Below are 18,385 nucleotides of genomic sequence, written 5' to 3'. Positions count from 1 at the left end.
ATATACATAATCTATGTTTCAGTGCCCAGTTCCAGTAAACTATCATTACCATTTACAGTAACACTAGACAATGATTTCAATTAAATAGGAATCCATTCACTATTAAGATACTAAATATATTCAAAAATATTCAACAGAAAATGAATAGTTGATTCCTATAGCCTGGCTTAAACCAGTAGATTGCATTATTGTATAGTTCTGCTACATCACACAAGGAAAACCATAGCGGAAACACTCCTCATTTTTTTAGTATTAAAATAAAAACATTTTTCTAGCATAAACACCCTAAAAAAATGGAGGTTAAAAGCTGGTTGTTTCGCTGTTTTATGGTGTAGCAGCAATTTTTTTTAAGACATTAAAATTGTTTGCATTGGGTAATCATCGAAGTCTAACTACACGACAATACATGAGACAACAACAGCATCACACCAAATGCACAATAAGATTTTTTTTTCTGAAGAAAATGACATATTGCGTTTAAATACGTCTAATGCATCTATTACAGACAAATTGATAAAAGAAATAAAAGCTGATAAGCTCAGCATCCTTTGATATGGTTATGTACATCTCCATTTGTCAGACATTTGAAGTCTTGCACAGGTTGGGAATTTCTGTAGATGGTAATTAAGGGCAGAATGTGCAGTGAATTTAGGATGTGCAGGAGCCAGCAGCAATTCCTTTAGTTTTTTTTTGGATCACACAACCAACTATTGATGACTCTTCTTCTTATTTACCACAAAAGAACATGGGTACCCCAAATATCACAAGTTGGAGGAAAGCCTTGATTTGCCTGTGTCCGTATCTGTAACACATACCACAGAATCTTTCTTGGGAACACTGGAGTCCTGCTGTGCGCCGGCCATTGTCGGCACTTGAAACATCGCACCCGTGGACATTTGATGCGTCAGGGCCATCCTCGGTGGGACAGGTCCTCGGATCGATCCTTGGAGGCCTCCGGTGCCTGGTTGCACTGACATCTGACCCCCTATCGACGTTGTTGACTCTCTGGTTGACTGCGGTGGACTCGAGGTTACTGTCTGTGAAATGTTATGAGGCAACGAGGGTTGTGAAGCAGACAGTGGCCTTGCCTCTTGGGACAGACTGCTAGTATGCAATGCCTGTGTACTCTTATGAGCCGCAGGACGCTGGGGAGGGCTGGGTGCCTTTTGCTGTGTTAGTGACAGCTGCGAGCCTGATTGAGCCTGGGACCCATACTGGAAAGTTCGGTTTGTTAACGGGCTTTGGTTTGGAGGACTGGAGACGGCAGAAGGATACGGCGAGATCGAAGCCACTTGTTGCTGCGTCTGCGATTGTTGACCAGGGGATACTGAAAGCGGGCTTGCTGCACTCTGAACAGGCTGGAACCGCCTGACTGTCCTGGGTGATTGCACACCTACAGACCCAATAAAAAGGCCTGTAGATGGAGGACAGAAGCTCATAGCTACAGCCTGTTGGAGAGTAGCAATTGCTGAATTGTTAGCAAGCTGGCCTTGGGAATTGAACATGGCACCTCCATGGAAGGGAGGTGTGTGAGACATGGCAAGAGGCCTTTGAAGTTCCACTTGTTGAACCATCTCTCTATCATACTTCACAATCTCCTGTATAATTTCATTCTCACGGTTGTTGAACACACCAGAGTTTAAATCATGCTGGACTTTGTGCAGCAAAATAGAGTTTTTCTTTCCTATAAAAAGAACAAATGACATTTTAGAACAGTTTAGTGTCACTAGTTATGGATAACCTAAAAGGTTTCTCATAGATTAAAGTCAACAAGACACCCTCACCCAGGCAGACTTGTGCCAACTTCTAGGAAAAAGTGGTGTTTGGGGGGAGTGGTGGTGTTGTGATGGGGCATGAGGTTGGGTTGCATTTCAACATCTGCCCAAAACACAAATGAAGTTGGCAGATCCGTCACATGCCTGCCTCATGCTGGGAAGCGGAACCATTCTCAAGTAATCAACCTCAAGGGTGGCACAGTGGTTAGCACTGCTGCCCTCACAGCGCCAGGGACCCGGGTTCGATTCCTGGCCTTGGGTCACTGTCTGTGTGGAGTTTGCACGTTCTCCCCGTGTCTGCATGGGCTTCCTCCGGGTGCTCCGGTTTCCTCCCACACTCCATTGATGTGCGGAATTGCCCCTTAGGTTCAGGGGGATTTACAAGGCAGATACGGGGAATGGGGTCTGGGTGGGATTGTTGTCGGTGCAGGTTCGACGGGCCGAATGGCCTCCTTCTCCACTGTAGGGATTCTATGATTCAATCATTCTAGATTTGGGCATCACCGTGATGAGTCAGGCAAGCTACCTTCAATGGCAATTAGTACTCCCTATTGTGGGAGGAGGTCGGGCAGGGGCTACAGGATATTTGGCAGCCCTGTGGGTGAGCTGATCTAGAAGTGATCAGAAAAATCAAGAGTCGTGAACTGCAGAATCTGCAGGGCCAGGAGGAACATTCCAACCCTTCCCCTCTGAAAGATTTCTGAGAATTGTCAGTAGATGCCTCCAGGTTAAGATCAGAACGCCACCCATTAGACCTCCCAACATCTAACACAAACACGTAGCGTAGCCTTGTGAAAATCGCAAGCTTTTTTTCTATTCATTCGTGGGACATGAGCATCGCTGGCTGGGCCAGCATTTGTTGCCCATCCCTAGTTGCCCTTGAACTGAGTGGCTTGCTAGGCCATTTTAGAGGGCAGTTAAGAGTCAACCACATTACTGTGGCTCTGGAATCACGTGTAGGCCAGAACAGGTAAGGACGGCAGATTTCCTTCCCTAAAAGGGACATTAGTGAGCCAGATGGGTTTTTCCAACAGTCAACAATGGTTTCATGGTCATCAGTATATTCTTAATTCCAGATTTTTTAAATATTGAATTCAAATTCTGCCATATGCCGTGGCAGGGTTCGAACCTGGGTCCCCAGGGCATTAGCTGAGTTTCTGGATTAATAGTCTAGCGGTAATACCACTAGGCCATCGGCTCCCTTTACAGGACGTGGACTATAAGTATCTGTTCATCCGTTTCAGGCAACATTGCTTATGTGTGCCTGCAAATTGAAACAATTGGGCTTTGAGTGTCCAAGTGGTGGCTGAATTGTTACATCCCTTCCCCTTCCCTCCATCAGGTGAGAAAGTGGGCGAGGGGCAGGTCAAAGTTGAAAATCACCCCACTTGATTTTTCTCAAGACTTTACAATGGAAGTTACTCTTGCCTTCTTACAATGCTGGAGATAGCCATAAATTATGGAATTTCTTTTTGTTATTTTTCATTTTCTTTCTGTTAAAATGAACTTTATCCTTATGGAGGTGAGGGATGTTAATGTTGGGATATGGAATGTCCTCCCCACGTACTCCCAGGTCACCCACAATGTGGTCAGCTGTGAAACAATGGACAGGGTTTTACGGCTTCGCTCGTCCCAAAACCGGAAAATCCTGCCCGAGGTCAACGGACCTTTCCACGTTCCGTCCCTCAGCCACTCCGATTCCCATGGCGGGCAGGGCGGTAAAATTCCAGCAAATTACTTTGACCCAAAGAACATCTCTGGCGCATTGTGACATTTCTCAATTGCCCACACACCCGGGCAGGAGGAGGCAACTCAGCTCCTCGAGCCTGTTCCTGCATTCAATCATGGTGGACCTGTACATAAACCTAGCGTCCCTTTGCCTCTCTTGATAAAATGACCAATTCAGAATAAATTGGTGCCAAATTATTGGCACTATTCAGCTGTGCCCACTTATAACAGGGGTAAAGCTGCCCAAGCTGAATTCTCAAAAGGCCCAGACATGGGCGGCACGGTGGCACAGTGGTTAGCACTGTTGCCTCACAGCGCCAATGACCCAGCATTCAATGCCAGCCTTGGATTACGTGGGTTTCCTTCAAATGCTCTGGTTTCCTCCTGCACTCCAAAAGTATGCAGGTTAGGTGGATTGACCATGATAAATTGTCCCTTAGTGTCAGAGGGGATTAGCAGGGTAAATACATAAGGTTATGGGGATATGGCCTGGGTGGGATTGTGGTTAGTGCAGGCTCCATGGGCCGAATGGCCTCCTTCTGCCCTGTAAGGTTTCTATGATTCTATATAGCGGAAACTTTCATCCAATTAGTCTGACTTGATTCAAATCCAGGATCCAGAAGTGGAAAATCAGTGAGTTATCTGGCTTTTAATTTTCAGTCACGCAAACAAAACATTGCAGGTGATAGATATCTGAAATATAAACAGAAAATGCTCTAAATATGCAGCAGGTTGGGCAGTATGTGTGGAGAGAGAGAACAACACAGAGTTAAGAATCGGAATTCTCTGGCTGTTCACGCCCCGTCACCACTGACAGCGAGATCAGAAAATTTGGCATTCGGCTAAATCTCCATTCACTGCAGCCCAAGGTTTCAGATCAATGACTTTTCTTTTGTGTCAGTGTGTTCTTCTCTGTGAGCTATGCTCCTGTCACTGTGGGATCCTGCTTGACCTGCTGCGTGTTCCAGCATTTTCTGTTTTTATTTTAAATTTCAGTTGTATATATATTCATTGCATAAACACGATAAAAGATAAAGGAAAGGAAATATTCAGGGCAGACTTAACAAAAAACGATAATGGCATCTCTAAAAATATCCCTAACATGGCATGACTAGACTGCAAAGTTCTATTTTCCAGGCATAAAGTGAATTATTCTGACACAAATATGTAGATTCTACATTTTAAAAAATGCCACAGGAATTTTTAATATGAGACCTCGGTTCTCTTGTGCAGTTGGACAAAAACAGAAACAAACTATAAAGTTAAGCAATCCTTGAAGATATTTAATAACATTAATAGGCCTTTCAGTGAATGGCTTTATAGGTACTATAGTGTAATACATGTACTTTTATAATGGGACAGGATTGGCATGGCCACATTAATATAATTGCACATACACTGAACTATATCTCACCAGTGTCTTTCCTCGGTCACATAGCACAGAATTGAATGTTCCCAAGCGGGGGCATGCTGGGAAGCAGGGAGGCTATAAAATTGGGCGGGAGAGTGAGGGGGTGGAGGCCCCTTTACCTTCCCGGCTCTCCCCGCTGGTACACCCTGGGTGGGAATGCTTAAAAACGTCATTTCCACCTGGAAGCAGCAGAAGTCCACTGGTATTCAACCAGCTAAGTGTCTGATTGACGTTAAATTGGGTTGAGGAGGCTTATTGGAATGGCCACCACAGTGTGGCCACCACTGTGATTTTTAAATTCCATCCATTGTATGCACACTGTGATATGTTAAAAATATCCTCCATGCACACATTTCTTATCCACTGAACCTTACTTTTCATTGTCACCTTTTTGTTCCAACTTTTCCCATTATAAATTCTTTGGTCCAGATTTCTAATGGAAGTTGCCTATGTAAACTTTTCACACAGTGACTACACATTCCCACTAGTGCCTTCAGAAGGCTGCCCAGTAATTCCTGTCAGCTTTGCCAATGACCTCCCTGGGTGGGTGGTTGGGGGGGGGGGGTCCCTTGTTATCAGGCATTTTCTGTGGATGCGGGACCTAGCTTTGGGCGGGGGTGGGCTGCTGAAGGCCGCTGCCCTGCTCTCACCTCCAACCAACCCTCCCGCCCCCACCACCTCACCCCCTGCCACGACCCCTAACCCAAGATCCCTATTCCTCACTCATCTTTGCCGTGGGATCTTATGGTGATCCTGGGCCTCTGGTTGGGGCATTTTTGGCAGCAATCACCGCTCCTGGTGGTGTTGATAGCAATGATGACCTGCCAGTTTCTGATCGGTCAGTAGCCATCAGCGAACGGTCCTTCCACCTCCAGGGTCCCGAATCCCGGAGTAGGCCTGACGATGGCCACTTAAGTGTCTGAATGGCACTTAAAACAGCTGGGCCCGCCACACGCAACTGATGGGGATTCCCTGCCAGTTCCCTAACTACGGGGCGAGACCACAGTTGGGCCAATTAAATCCTGTCCCAAGTTTCATGTAAATTAAGGACAAATTGTATGGGTGAGATTTTCCAGCCTCGCTCATCCCAAGACCGGAAAATCCTGCCCGAGGTCAACGAACCTTTGCATGGTCCGTGTCTCGCCCACTACGATTCCCATGGCGGGCAGGATGGTAACATTCTGCCCCGTGACTTTAAAATGAGACTGGATTGTGTATAAACACTCTGATGCAGTTACCTTGCAGTCTTCAAACCAACTTCTTCTGAAGGCTCCATAGGGCGGCACGGTGGCACAGTGGTTAGCACTGCTGCCTCACAGCACCAGGGACCTGGGTTCGATTCCCAGCTGTCTGTGTGGAGTTTGCAAATTCTCCCCGTGTCTGCGTGTGATTCCTCCCGGTGCTCCGGTTTCCTCCCATAATTCGAAAGATGTGCTGGTTAGGTGCATTGGCCATGGTAAATTCTCTCTCAGTGTACCTGAACAGGCGCCAGAGTGTGGCGACTAGGGCATTTTCACAGTAACTTCATTGCAGTGTTAATGTAAGCCTCCTTGTGACACTAATACTTAAAATTAGGGCAAGATTTTATGTTGTGGGTTAGTGCCCTGACACCAGGATCAAGCAGGGTTCTGATCCTGCATTGTGACAAGAGCAGACCCCCAAGCAGTGGTTTCTGCAGATCGGCTAATTAATGGCCAGAGACCACGCTCACCATTTAATTGGAGCTCTCCAGAATGAAAGGAACTGCAGCCTGCCACTATAGGTAAGGGATAGAGAAGGCACCTCTCTCTTCAGGTACACTCTCTGCAACCTTAACAAATTTTAAAATGATAATAGCTGCTGGGCCACCATTTTGGGTGTGACCGGGGAAGGGGGGGGGGGGGGGGGAGGGTGGATGGGAGCACCTCGCCATAGTGCAAGCTGTGGTCACAACCTTTTCCAGCTAGGCAGGCAGGGGGAACCACAAAAGCAACCTAGAGTGCTGACCACCCGGTCTGCTGCCGGGAGTCCACTTCCAGGCAGCTGGCCTGTACCCTTTGCCAGTCGGCCTCTGATAATTGTCCTTAGTTATTTTTTTAAAAACTGACTTTGATTGACTGCCTGCTACTGGTGGGCAGGTAGCCCGTCTGCTCCCAGTCCCAACTCAATCCCGGATGATGCTGGCAAACTGCCATGTCAGGGAAATATATTAAACCATCTACCATGGCATAACACGGGGAGTCAAGATCATGGTGGGTTGCCAGCTAAAATAGGTTTAGTGGGTGGTGCATACTTGGACAGGGGTGTGCAGACACAATTCAGTCTCCAGCTTGGAGTCAAATATTCTGTCCTTATTTTTATACAGTATCTTGTCAATACTTATAGCAATTTTGGAGAAGTAGAATTTGCTGAGGTTTTTCAGAAAAATATGCTGAGAACCTGGTGTTTCATGTTTAAAGATTGCAATCTTTCTCAGAGTTATCACAATGAGAGGTCTTTATTGAACCGATTAGGATGTCTGCTTACTGAGAGACTGCCTCACGGCAAAGGTAATAGAACAATGGCAAGCCAAAGGTACCATTGCATTTCAAAACCCAAACAACACCCCTTCCCTAACAAACATGTGTTACCCAATTTACCCACAATACCACTACTGTTTGCACACATTAGCAAACTGTTATTCTCACACATGCATTGCATGCATAGCCGGTCTCTCAAAGGTACATGTGCACGTTGACATTGCCTGTTCATCTGGGTGATGTTGCCTTGTTGGCACTTGTTGCCATGGTAACTGCTGTTCTTCCATTGCTGTTCTTGGGGACCCGTGGACCTCTGGAATTGATGGTAATTCTGTACTTAGTACAGCTGGTGAAATACCTTCTCCCTGACTGGCCATCTGCGGTTAAGACATAGCTTTGCTAGTTGTAAGCCTGTGATTTGCATGCAGGGTGACATTAGCCTTTGGACTGGATTACTTACCAGGCTTTCAATCGATGGGTTTCTCCACAGGATTGTCTTGTATACATTGGTGCTAGATTTGCACAATTTCTGGATGACACCTTTGAAGATTTTCACTGCCACCTCAGCCTTTCCATTTGACCGAGAAATGATGTATAGTGTTGAACTTCCTAATCCTTTGTGAATCGGCTGAATTCTTCACTCATGAACTGAGGGCCAATGTCACTATTTGGTACGTCTAAAATTCCAAACTGACTAAAGTGCGCTTTCAGGCATTTTACTATTATTCCTATTATCTTTGAAGTCGGCTGGTCTGACTGCTGGTAGTCAGAATAATAGTCAACAGTGATAAGATAACTAGTTTCTCCTGGAGTGAAGTGTCTACCTCCAGTTTCATTGATGGTCCGTCATGTGCCATCAATGGCTCTCCAGCTTGTTTAGCTTGGTAATCAATACAAGCACCACACTGGCAGATGTGGTTTCATGCCTGTGAGTGGGGTGGGGGTTGCGATGGCTGTGAGGGGGAGAGTGCCCTTAATACCGCTACGGTGGGGTCAGGGGGAGAAAAGAGTTCCTGATACTTCTGTGGTTGTGGGGAGGTGGGTGTGTGAAATGGGAGCCTCCGATACTTGTATGGTTGTGGGAAAGAGGGAGGAAAAGAGAGCCCCTGATTCAAGAGTGGTTGGGGAGGGACAGTGACGCCCAGATGCTTGTTGGGGTGGGGGGTCCTTCTTGCCTGTGGGAAGGGGGCTAGAGTTTATCCACAGCCCAGGTTGGGGCACCTTTAAAGATGGCTTCCCGATCTCTCTGGAGCCAGCCTAACCGGCTCTATGAAGCCCCACCAGAGTGACGGTGCAAACCACACCCCCTGTGAACACTGAGTGCCAAAAGATCTGGTCCGAAGACACGGCTGTGCATCTGGACACATACACGCCGGCTTTTGGTCAGAACCTGACACTCTGACAAGGTATGATAAAGTTCCACCCATCATTTCAATATTTTTTAGTTCAATACTTATTTTTACTTCCAATGATCATAGAATCATAGAATCCCTACAGTGCAGAAGGAGGCTAATTGGCCCATCGAGTCTGCGCCAGCCACAATCCCACCCAGGTCGTATTCCCATAACCCCATGCATTTACCCTAGCTAGTCCCCCTGACACTAAGATCAATTTAGCATGGCCAATCAACCTAACCCACACATCTTTGGACTGTGGGAGGAAACCGGAGTGCCCAAAGGAAACACACGCAGACACGGGGAGAACGTGCGAACTCCACACAGACAGTGACCCGAGGCCAGAATTGAACCCGGGTCCCTGGTGCTGTGAGGCAGCAGTGCTAACCACTGTGACACCGTGCTGCTATTGTCCATTGTCCATGCTGGCGATTTAGAAAATGTGACACATTTGCAATTGTCCATAATTGTTATACAAATGCAGAATAGAAGATGGTTAAAAAAGGAACCATGAAATAAATAAAAAAATCGGCAACATGTTTAAAGTTAGGGTTGACTGCAAAAAAACAAACTACATCAAAGAAACCCCTTAAAATTCCTTGAGCTTTGTGTTATACTCAAAAAAACATTTGCTACCCTCTATTTAATCAATGGATTAAAATTAATTTTTATAACATTTTTTCATTTGATTTTGAAATGTAATAGAAAATATTGAAGATCACCGTGAAATGCAGAAATGATCTTTTAGCTGAATAATGAAGTAACAAGCACTGAATACCGCTGTTAACTGAGGAATACATTTTGGTTTGATTGTTGTTTTAGAAGATTCATGGCAACTGAACCCGGGGCTAAGGAAATCGATATGATTCTGTGATTCGCAGCTCCTACAGCTGCTCCTCCATCATTAACTGGTCCCTTGCCCGTCGCCGTTGCTAAGCATTGGCTTTGTCTCCACAGCAGTCTAACAGGCACAGATATTTTTCAACCCACAAACCAGATGAAATCCTGCTTAGTTTTGTTGAACTATGAGATCCCAGATTCCAAACAGAAACACAGTTTCTGGATATCATGGGGGGGGGGGGGGGGGGAATCTCATCCTTAAAAACAGGTGGGTTTAAGGCAGGTGGGAATTCAAAGTCTTAAAAAAAAACTGAAATTCAACCCCAAACCAACCCTGCTCACTTTGGGTTTGAGGCTAGCGGGGGGAATTTTCCCATCTCGCCACGGGAATTGTAACGAGGGGGGGGGCGGGCGGGGGGGAGGCAAACCATGCAAAAATCCGTGGACCTTGGGCAGGATTTTCTGGAATTTGGATGAGCGTGGCCAGATAATCCCGCCCAGTATCTTAGAATCCCTGCAGTGCAGAAGGAGGCCATTCGGCCCATCGAGTCTGCACTGACAACAATCCCACCCAAGCCCTATCCCCCTAACCCCACTTATTTAACCTGCTAACCCCCCTGACACTAAGGGGCAATTTAGCATGACCAATCAACCTAACTTGCACATTTTTGGACCATGGGAGGAAACTGGAGAACCCGGAGGAAACCCACGCAGACACGGGGAGAACATGCAAACTCCCCACAGCCAATCACCCGAGGCCGGAATTGAACCTGGGTCCCTGGCGCTGTGAGGCAGCAATGCTAACCACTGTGCTACCGTGCTGCCCCTTAAGTGCCCCTGTTTATGCGCTACATCAAATTTAACTCTGAATGGCCAAGGTTCTTGAACCTCAGGAAATCCTGCACCCAGAATTGACATCTAGAGATAATAGAGTTGGATCCAGGAGATAAGTGCCATTCCAACTTGCCAGTTGGTTTAAATATTGCTGATTCATCAACCCCAGTGATCGGACACCCCCTTGCAAACACTTTCGATCTACCTTGATTCCCTGCGGTGGATCCTATCCTGATACCCAGCTCTGCCCCTGAGGGACCTCACCAGAAGCATCAAAACAGGGCCTTTCATGTCCTCACCATACCCCAAAGCACTTCGGAAGCTAGTGGATCATTGATGTGCAGCCACTGTTGTGATGTGGAGTCAACGGTTGGAATTCACCGGACGTTCTCGCCGGCGGGATTCCCACCGGCAGCGCACTCCCGCCTGTGGGTTTCCCGCCGGCATGGGGTAAGGTCGATGGGAATTCCCATTGACAGTGGCGGGACCAGAGAATCCCGCCGCTAGCAAACAACGTGCCACGTCCTGCCAGCGGGAAACACATGGCTGGGAGGCTGGAGAATCTTGCCCAACTTGTGCATAACATGTCCCGCAAATGTTAACTGTCCAATTAGTCTACTTTCATGAGGGACAGGGAGGGAGGGAGATGACAGGACATTGGGAAAATTCACTGCTCTCTTGAAACAATGGCACCTCAACAGGTAGTCAGAATGTCAGGTTAACATCTCAGGTGCCATTCTTATAATGCAGTACATCCTCTGTACTCTTTAGCCTAGATATGCCCAAATCCTGGAGAGGGGCTGCAGTTCTCTCACTCAATCAAGTCGACACCACCTCATTAAAGCACTAATATGTAAATATAACACAGCATAATTCCATCCTCTATGATACTGACATTTTTCTAAGTATAAGACAGCAATAATATTGTATTTAAAAATACATGTTAATGATCTTTTGTTTATGAATGGATTTAAATGAGCAAACTATTTAAATGAATGCAATCTATGCCAAATAAAATCACCTTGCATTGTAAATAAATAATCTTGCCTAGTTAATGATTCATTCGTTATCAGAAACAAATGCAAACGAGTTCAATTAGCAATGAGATAGGCTAAAAACAATCTAAATTTATGCAAAATATCATTTGCTAATCACTGACTATACATTCCCTTCCTATTTCTATTAAATAGTTAAACTAATACTTGTGCTTTCAATTTATCTATCAGCAGTTCATACTACTAAAATGGCAAAGTATTCAGTACCAAAGTAATTACATGGTACTATCATGCAGAATAATATGCAATGTTATGCAATACTTAATAATGTATATAAATTCTATAATTTATTGTAAAATGATGGAGTGTAAGAGGATTATTTCCTCATAGAGAATTGTAATTTATCCATGACAAGACTGTCTGTTGCTAGGATACATGGAATCTTGAAGGACAGAGTTAAGAACACATATCCGACTGCACCAAGTGATTACTTATCTTTCACAATATGGAAATATATTCTGTAGCTTCAGGGAGAATTATATTTGCAAGAAGGGAGACAATTAATAGTGTTGTAAGGATACCATGCCATACCTATCCTATCCAGTCTGTCGATGGCCACAGTCTCAAAGGCTCTTCGCATCATGGGGTATTCTTCCAACACTTCATTAAAATGATCCACAGAGAGAGAGTACAGGCGGCAGTAGGTATCAGCACGCACACTGGCAGTTCGCCTGCCTCTTGTCAACAAACAGATTTCTGCAAATTACAACAGTTGTAAGTTGAGCAGAATAGTAGCTTGCATATCCACCATAACCCATTCATTGCCCAACCCTATGTTGGAGTAGATGGAACAGCCAAATCTGTTCGTGATTGCACCGTTCTCTTTGAATGGCCATTGATCACTGTTGGCAGTGAGATATTGAGAACAAAGGGACAGGAACAGGCCATTCAGCCCCTCCAGCTTGTTCCATCATTCAATTTGATCACGGTTGATCTGTATTTAAAATCCGTCCGATTCTGATAAAGGGGAAGGGTTCTCTGCATCTATGTGCCAACATGATATTCTGGTTTACATGCAGGTTGAGACCAAACAGATACAATTTTGGGCCTCCCAATTATCATATCATATATCGTATTATAAACAGCCTCCCAGAAGTAATTAAAGTTAAAGATAAAATTTATTTATTAGTCACAAGTAGGCTCACGTTAACACTGCAATGAAGTTACTGTGAAAATCCTCTAGTCGCCACACTCCGGCGCCTTTTGGGTACACTGAGGAAGAATTTAGCATGGCCAATGCACCCAACTAGCACGTCTATCGGACTGTGGGAGGAAACCGTGGCACCCGGAGGAAACCCACGCCGACACGGGGAGAACGTGCAGACGCCACAAAGGCAGTGACCCAAGCCGGGGATCGAACCTGGGTCCCTGGCACGGTGAGGCAGCAGTGCTAACCGCTGTGCCACCGCGCCGCCCACTGAGTCTCGTGCTTGTGGCACCATAGTGACAAAGCTTTCCCCCCCACCCCCGAACTCATTGGCTAAGTGACAACATGAATGTGTCAACTTTGGAAAGGCTTTCTACCTTTGTGAAATAATTGTTTGTGTTTTTCTCAGCACCAGTCAATATTGGAGAGAGAAATTACTTACTGGAATGTTTCATTTTATTTCATCTCGTTCGACAGGAAGTTGACCCTTTGAGAACTGATCCCAGTTTGCACACCCACATTCTGCACACACTCTGATACAATTGTTTACATCTGATCAGGTTTGTTAATTTAAAATAGGTGGGGAAGAATTTACAGTCTCCCCACGGGTTGGGGAGGAGGGGTGTGTAAAATTCTGTGGATTGCCTTCTGCACGTCTCATACTTTCTGCAATGTTACAGTGGGACAGGCAAGCGCAACGAAGGTTTACCAGACTAATTCCTGGGAATGTGGGACTGGCGTATGAGGAGAGATTGAGTCGGTTAGGACTGTATTCATTGGAGTTAAGAATGAGGGGGGATTATAGGTCTATAGGAAACTATGAAATTCTAACAGGACCACCAGACAGAATAGATGCAGGAAGGATGTTCCCAATGGTGGGGGTGTGCAGAACCAAGGATCGTAGCCTAAGGATATGGGGTAAACCTTTTAGGACTGAGACGAGGAGAAATTTCTTCACCCAGAGAATGGTGAGCCTATGGAATTCACTATCACAGAAAGCATTGAAGTCAAAGCATTGTACGTTTTCAAGGAGGAGTTTGGTATAGCTCTTGGGGTCAAGGGGATCAAAGGATAAGAGGGAAGGCAGGATCAGGTTATTGAGTTGGATGACCAGCCATGATCATGAGGAGTGGCGGAGCAGGCCCGAAGGACCAAATGGGCTACTCCTGTTCCTATTTTCTACATTCCTATGCAAACAACATAGATGCATTTAAAAGGAAACTAGTTAAGACACGTGAGGGAAATAGGAATGGAAGGATATATTAATAGGGGCAGATAAAGAGAAGCGGGAATAGGCTTGTGTGGAGTAAAAATGAGGACATGGACCCAATGGGTGGAATAGCTGTTTGACTGTTGTAAATACGTTGTAAAAATTAGATAAATTATTATTAGCTTGAATGCTGCAATGAATAGTGTTCTTTAAATGGGGGAAATGAATGAACTGGTGGCATACTTTGTACTAAAGCTATTAATTTTTCCTGATTTGTATGCAAGTTTAAGCCAGCAAGTCTTGTACTTTATGATTTCCCCCTATCTCAACTGGCTATAGTATAACTGCGACTGGAACAGAGCCAACCTTTCCAATTTCAAAATCAAAATTTGTACAAGAAAGCCCTGCAGTCCATTTGACCCATTTTTGGAAATGATTCAGCGAGTGTGTGGAAACCTCGGCACAGGATTTTTTTTACACTGGCAAAGTTGTGCTCCCCCTCGAGCAGAGATGCAGGGTAGTGGGGCAGTGTAACCTGGTGCCGGCCACTTTCAGTGCCCTAGATTAGGTATTGATGCCTATTGTGAAGCTGACAATACATCTCAGCTATACTTGTGACCTACTTCCATTTTTCTTAAGTCTTCCAACATGCTGCCAGAAAACAAAGAATCACATCCTCAAATTCAAAAGTTGGAATTAGACCATTATACATTTGGGGTCCGATTCTCCCATCGCGATCCGCAGCTTTTCTGGCGGATCCGGTCGGGAGAATTGCATCGTTGGCCTTTTTCCGGGATTTGCGCATGTGCCGGGAACACAAGCGCATCTCCCAGAGCCGGAGAATAGTCGGAGCCCAGACCACGCTGGAAACCGGCCGGAAGACAGATAAGTGATTTGAATCTATTTTGAATATGTTTTGCGTGTGATTATCGGGAACTTGCCGGGCACGATTGAATCTCCCACCCCACCAGGAGTACTTCATTCCAGCGGGATTCAGGCTAGCTCCCCACATTCAGGGAACTAGCGGGAGACCCCACCGGAATGAAAGGGGGGGCCAATTGGGGCCCTCCAGGGGGTCCGGTGGCGGGGGTGGTGCTCCTGGGCATGGGCACGCTGGCAGTGCCAGCCTGTGCCCCCTGGCACTGCCCAAGGGGTGGGCTGGGGAGGTTGGTGGTCTGCCAGGGCGAGGCCTGCTTCCCGGAAGGGGGGGCGGGGTCTGACTCCAGGGGGATCAGCGGGGGGGGGGTCTGCCGGGGTGAGGGGGCCACTGCTGCGGGGTGGGTTGGACATCCGGGGGGGAGAGGAGGGGGGCGGGGGGGAGATCAGGGCTGGCCCAGGAATTGTCGTGGAGGCTGCGATTGGGCCATGGGGGGGGGGGGGGGGGGGGGGTGGGGGATGCTGGAAGGGCAGCATCCCGCCAGACCATCACCCCCCCCCCCCAGCCTGCCCTGATCGCTGCCCTCTCTCGACCCCAGACCGGCAGCAGGACCCCCCTAACCCCACCGTTTGCCCCTAGGCCCCGCCCACAATAGGCCTCGCCCCTTTGGCACTGCCCAATTCCCGGTGGGCAGTGCCAAGGCGCCCCTTGGACATGGGCACTTTGCCCCTTGGGCAGTGCCGGGGCACAGGCTCGCACTGCCAGGGTGCCCATGCCCAGGGGGCACCACCCCCAGCTGTCCAACTCGGTGAGGGGCCCCGATTGCCCTCCCCTTCATTCCGGTGGGGTCTCCTGCTAGTTCCCCGAATGTGGGGGGAGCTAGCCTGAACCCCGCATCAATGAAGTACTCCTGGTGAGGTGGGAGATTCAATCGGGCCCGGCAAGTTCCCGACAATCACATGCAAAACATATTAAAAATAGATTCAAATCACTTATCTGTCTTCCCGCCGGTTTCCAGCGTGGTCTGGACTCTGACTATTCTCCGGCTCTGGGAGATGCGCTTGTGTTCCCAGCACATGCGCAAACCCTGGAAAAAGGCCGACGACACGATTCTCCCAACCGGATCCGCCAGAAAAGCTGCGGATCGCGATGGGAGAATCGGGCCCCAAATGTGTAATGGTCTAATTCCAACTTTTGAATTTGAGGATGTGATTCTTTGTTTTCTGGCAGCATGTTGGAAGACTTAAGTAAAATGGAAGTAGGTCACAAGTATAGCTGAGATGTATTGTCAGCTTCACAATAGGCATCAATACCTAATCTAGGGCACTGAAAGTGGCCGGCACCAGGTTTCACTGCCCCGCTACCCTGCATCTCTGCTCGAGGGGGAGCACAACTTTGCCAGTGTAAAAAAAAAATCCTGTGCCGAGGTTTCCACACACTCGCTGAATCATTTCCAAAAATGGGTCAAATGGACTGCCAGGGCTTTCTTGTACAAATTTTGATTTTGAAATTGGAAAGGTTGGCTCTGTTCCAGTCGCAGTTATACTATAGCCAGTGTCAAGTTGAGATAGGGGGAAGTCATAAAGTACAAGACTTGCTGGCTTAAACTTGCATACAAATCAGTAAAAATTCATAGTCTTACTGCCAGGAAAAGTTAATAGCTTTAGTACAAAGTATGCCACCAGTTCATTCATTTCCCCCATTTAAAGAACACTATTCATTACAGCATTCAAGCTAATAATAATTTATCTAATTTTTACAACGTATTTACAACAGTCAAACAGCTATTCCACCCATTGGGTCCATGTCCTCATTTATACTCCACACAAGCCTATTCCCGCTTCTCTTTATCTTGTACTTTATCTTGAATATGTGGGAAGGCATGGTGATGTAGCAGACTTTTGCATTGTTTCATGCTGTCCGCACGTCGCGGTACCAGTCATATGATTCATTTATTTGTCAGGGCTGGCTTGTGAGGCACTCACTTGGAATAAATCAAAGTCTCTGACACCAAACAAAAGTCAGATAAAATCTGCATGTTTCCAAGCAGGCTTTGTGATCCCCAGAAATACACAGACTCGTGTCTGACACCTCCACTAACCAAAGTCAATGCTTTTCACAAATGATTTTCACTCTGATACACAAAGCGCTTGATGTGTCATGTTAAGTTACTTTTGAAAGCTTTTCAACCTGTTTTGCACTCACAGATTAGGTTTATTTTAAGCAACATTTCCGTCACCCTCAGGTTGACAAAGTCGATGAAACAATTCTTTTCGAAGCACTTTAGGCAGAATCTGCTGAAAGTATCTGCAGTCGCAAGAGCGCCTGACTGGTGGGGACTTTGCCAAAACCAACTGTTATGTATCTCCATCTGTGGTGGTTGTAGTGGTTGTCCCTTTAAGGGCAACACAGCAGAAGAAAATAGAACATAGAACATTACAGCGCAGTACAGGCCCTTTGGCCCTCGATGTTGCGCCGACCAGTGGTACCAATCTAAAGCCCCTCTAATCTACACTATTCCAATATCATCCATATGTTTATCCAATAACCACTTGAATGCTCTCAGCGTTGACGAGTCCACCACTGCTGCAGGCAGGGCATTCCACGCCCTTACTACTCTCTGAGTAAAGAACCTACCTCTAACATCTGTCCTATATCTCTCACCCCTCAATTTAAAGCTATGTTCCCTCGTGCTAGCCAACACCATCCGAGGAAAAAGGCTCTCACTATCCACCCTATCTAATCATCTGATCATCTTGTATGCCTCTATTAAGTCACCTCTAACCTTCTTCTCTCTAACGAAAACAACCTCAAGCCCCTCAGCCTTTCCTCATACAATTTTCCCACCATACCAGGCAACAGCCTGGAAAATCTCCTCTGCACCCTTTCCAACACTTCCACATCTTTCCTATAATACGGCGACCAGAACTGTACGCAATACTCCAAATGCGGCCGCACCAGAGTTTTGTACAGTTGCAGCATGACCTCCTGGCTCCGAAACTCAATCCCTCTACCAATAAAAGCTAACACACCGTACGCCTTCTTAACAACCCTATCAACCTCAGTGCCAACTTTCAGGGATCTATGCACAGGAAACCCAGATCCTTCTGTTCATCCACACTACCAAGTATCGTACCATTAGCCCAGTACTCTGTATTCCTGTTACTCCTTCCAAAGTGAATCACCTCACATTTTTCCGCATTAAACTCCATTTGCCACCTCTCAGCCCAGCTCTGCAGCTTATCTATGTCCCTCTGTAACCTGCCACTTCCCTCCACACTGTCTACAACTCCACCGACTTTAGTATCATCCGCAAATTTACTAATCCATCCTTCCACGCCCTCATCCAAGTCATTAATAAAAATGACAAACAGCAGTGGCCCCAAAACAGATCCTTGCGGTACACCACTAGTAACTGAACTCCAGGATGAATATTTCCCATCAACCACCACCCTTTGTTTTCTTACAGCTAGCCAAGTCCTGATCCAAACCACTAAATCACCCTCAATCCCATGTGTCCGTATTTTCTGCAAAAGCTTACCATGGGGAACCTTATCAAACGCTTTGCTGAAATCCATATACACCACATCAACCGCTTTACCCTCATCCACCTCTT

The 18,385-nt window shown here is 46.5% G+C and overlaps 1 protein-coding gene across 1 annotated transcript in view; it reads right to left on the bottom strand.

Annotated features, from left to right (window-relative positions):
• Positions 1–456: 456 nt before the first annotated feature.
• Positions 457–18,385, bottom strand: part of hcn2b (hyperpolarization activated cyclic nucleotide-gated potassium channel 2b) — a 135,868-nt gene continuing 117,939 nt past the window's right edge. The window contains exons 7-8 of the mRNA XM_078198764.1: positions 12,067–12,231; positions 457–1,684 (exon numbers count right to left, since the gene is read on the bottom strand). Coding sequence (XP_078054890.1) covers positions 762–1,684; positions 12,067–12,231 — 1,088 coding nt within the window. The 3' untranslated portion in view covers positions 457–761. The remainder of the gene's footprint in view (positions 1,685–12,066; positions 12,232–18,385) is intronic.

Source organism: Mustelus asterias, chromosome 26 (assembly GCF_964213995.1).
Source record: "Mustelus asterias chromosome 26, sMusAst1.hap1.1, whole genome shotgun sequence".
In the NCBI taxonomy this organism is placed as follows: Eukaryota; Metazoa; Chordata; class Chondrichthyes; order Carcharhiniformes; family Triakidae; genus Mustelus; species Mustelus asterias.
This window is presented reverse-complemented; position numbering and strand designations above follow the sequence as displayed.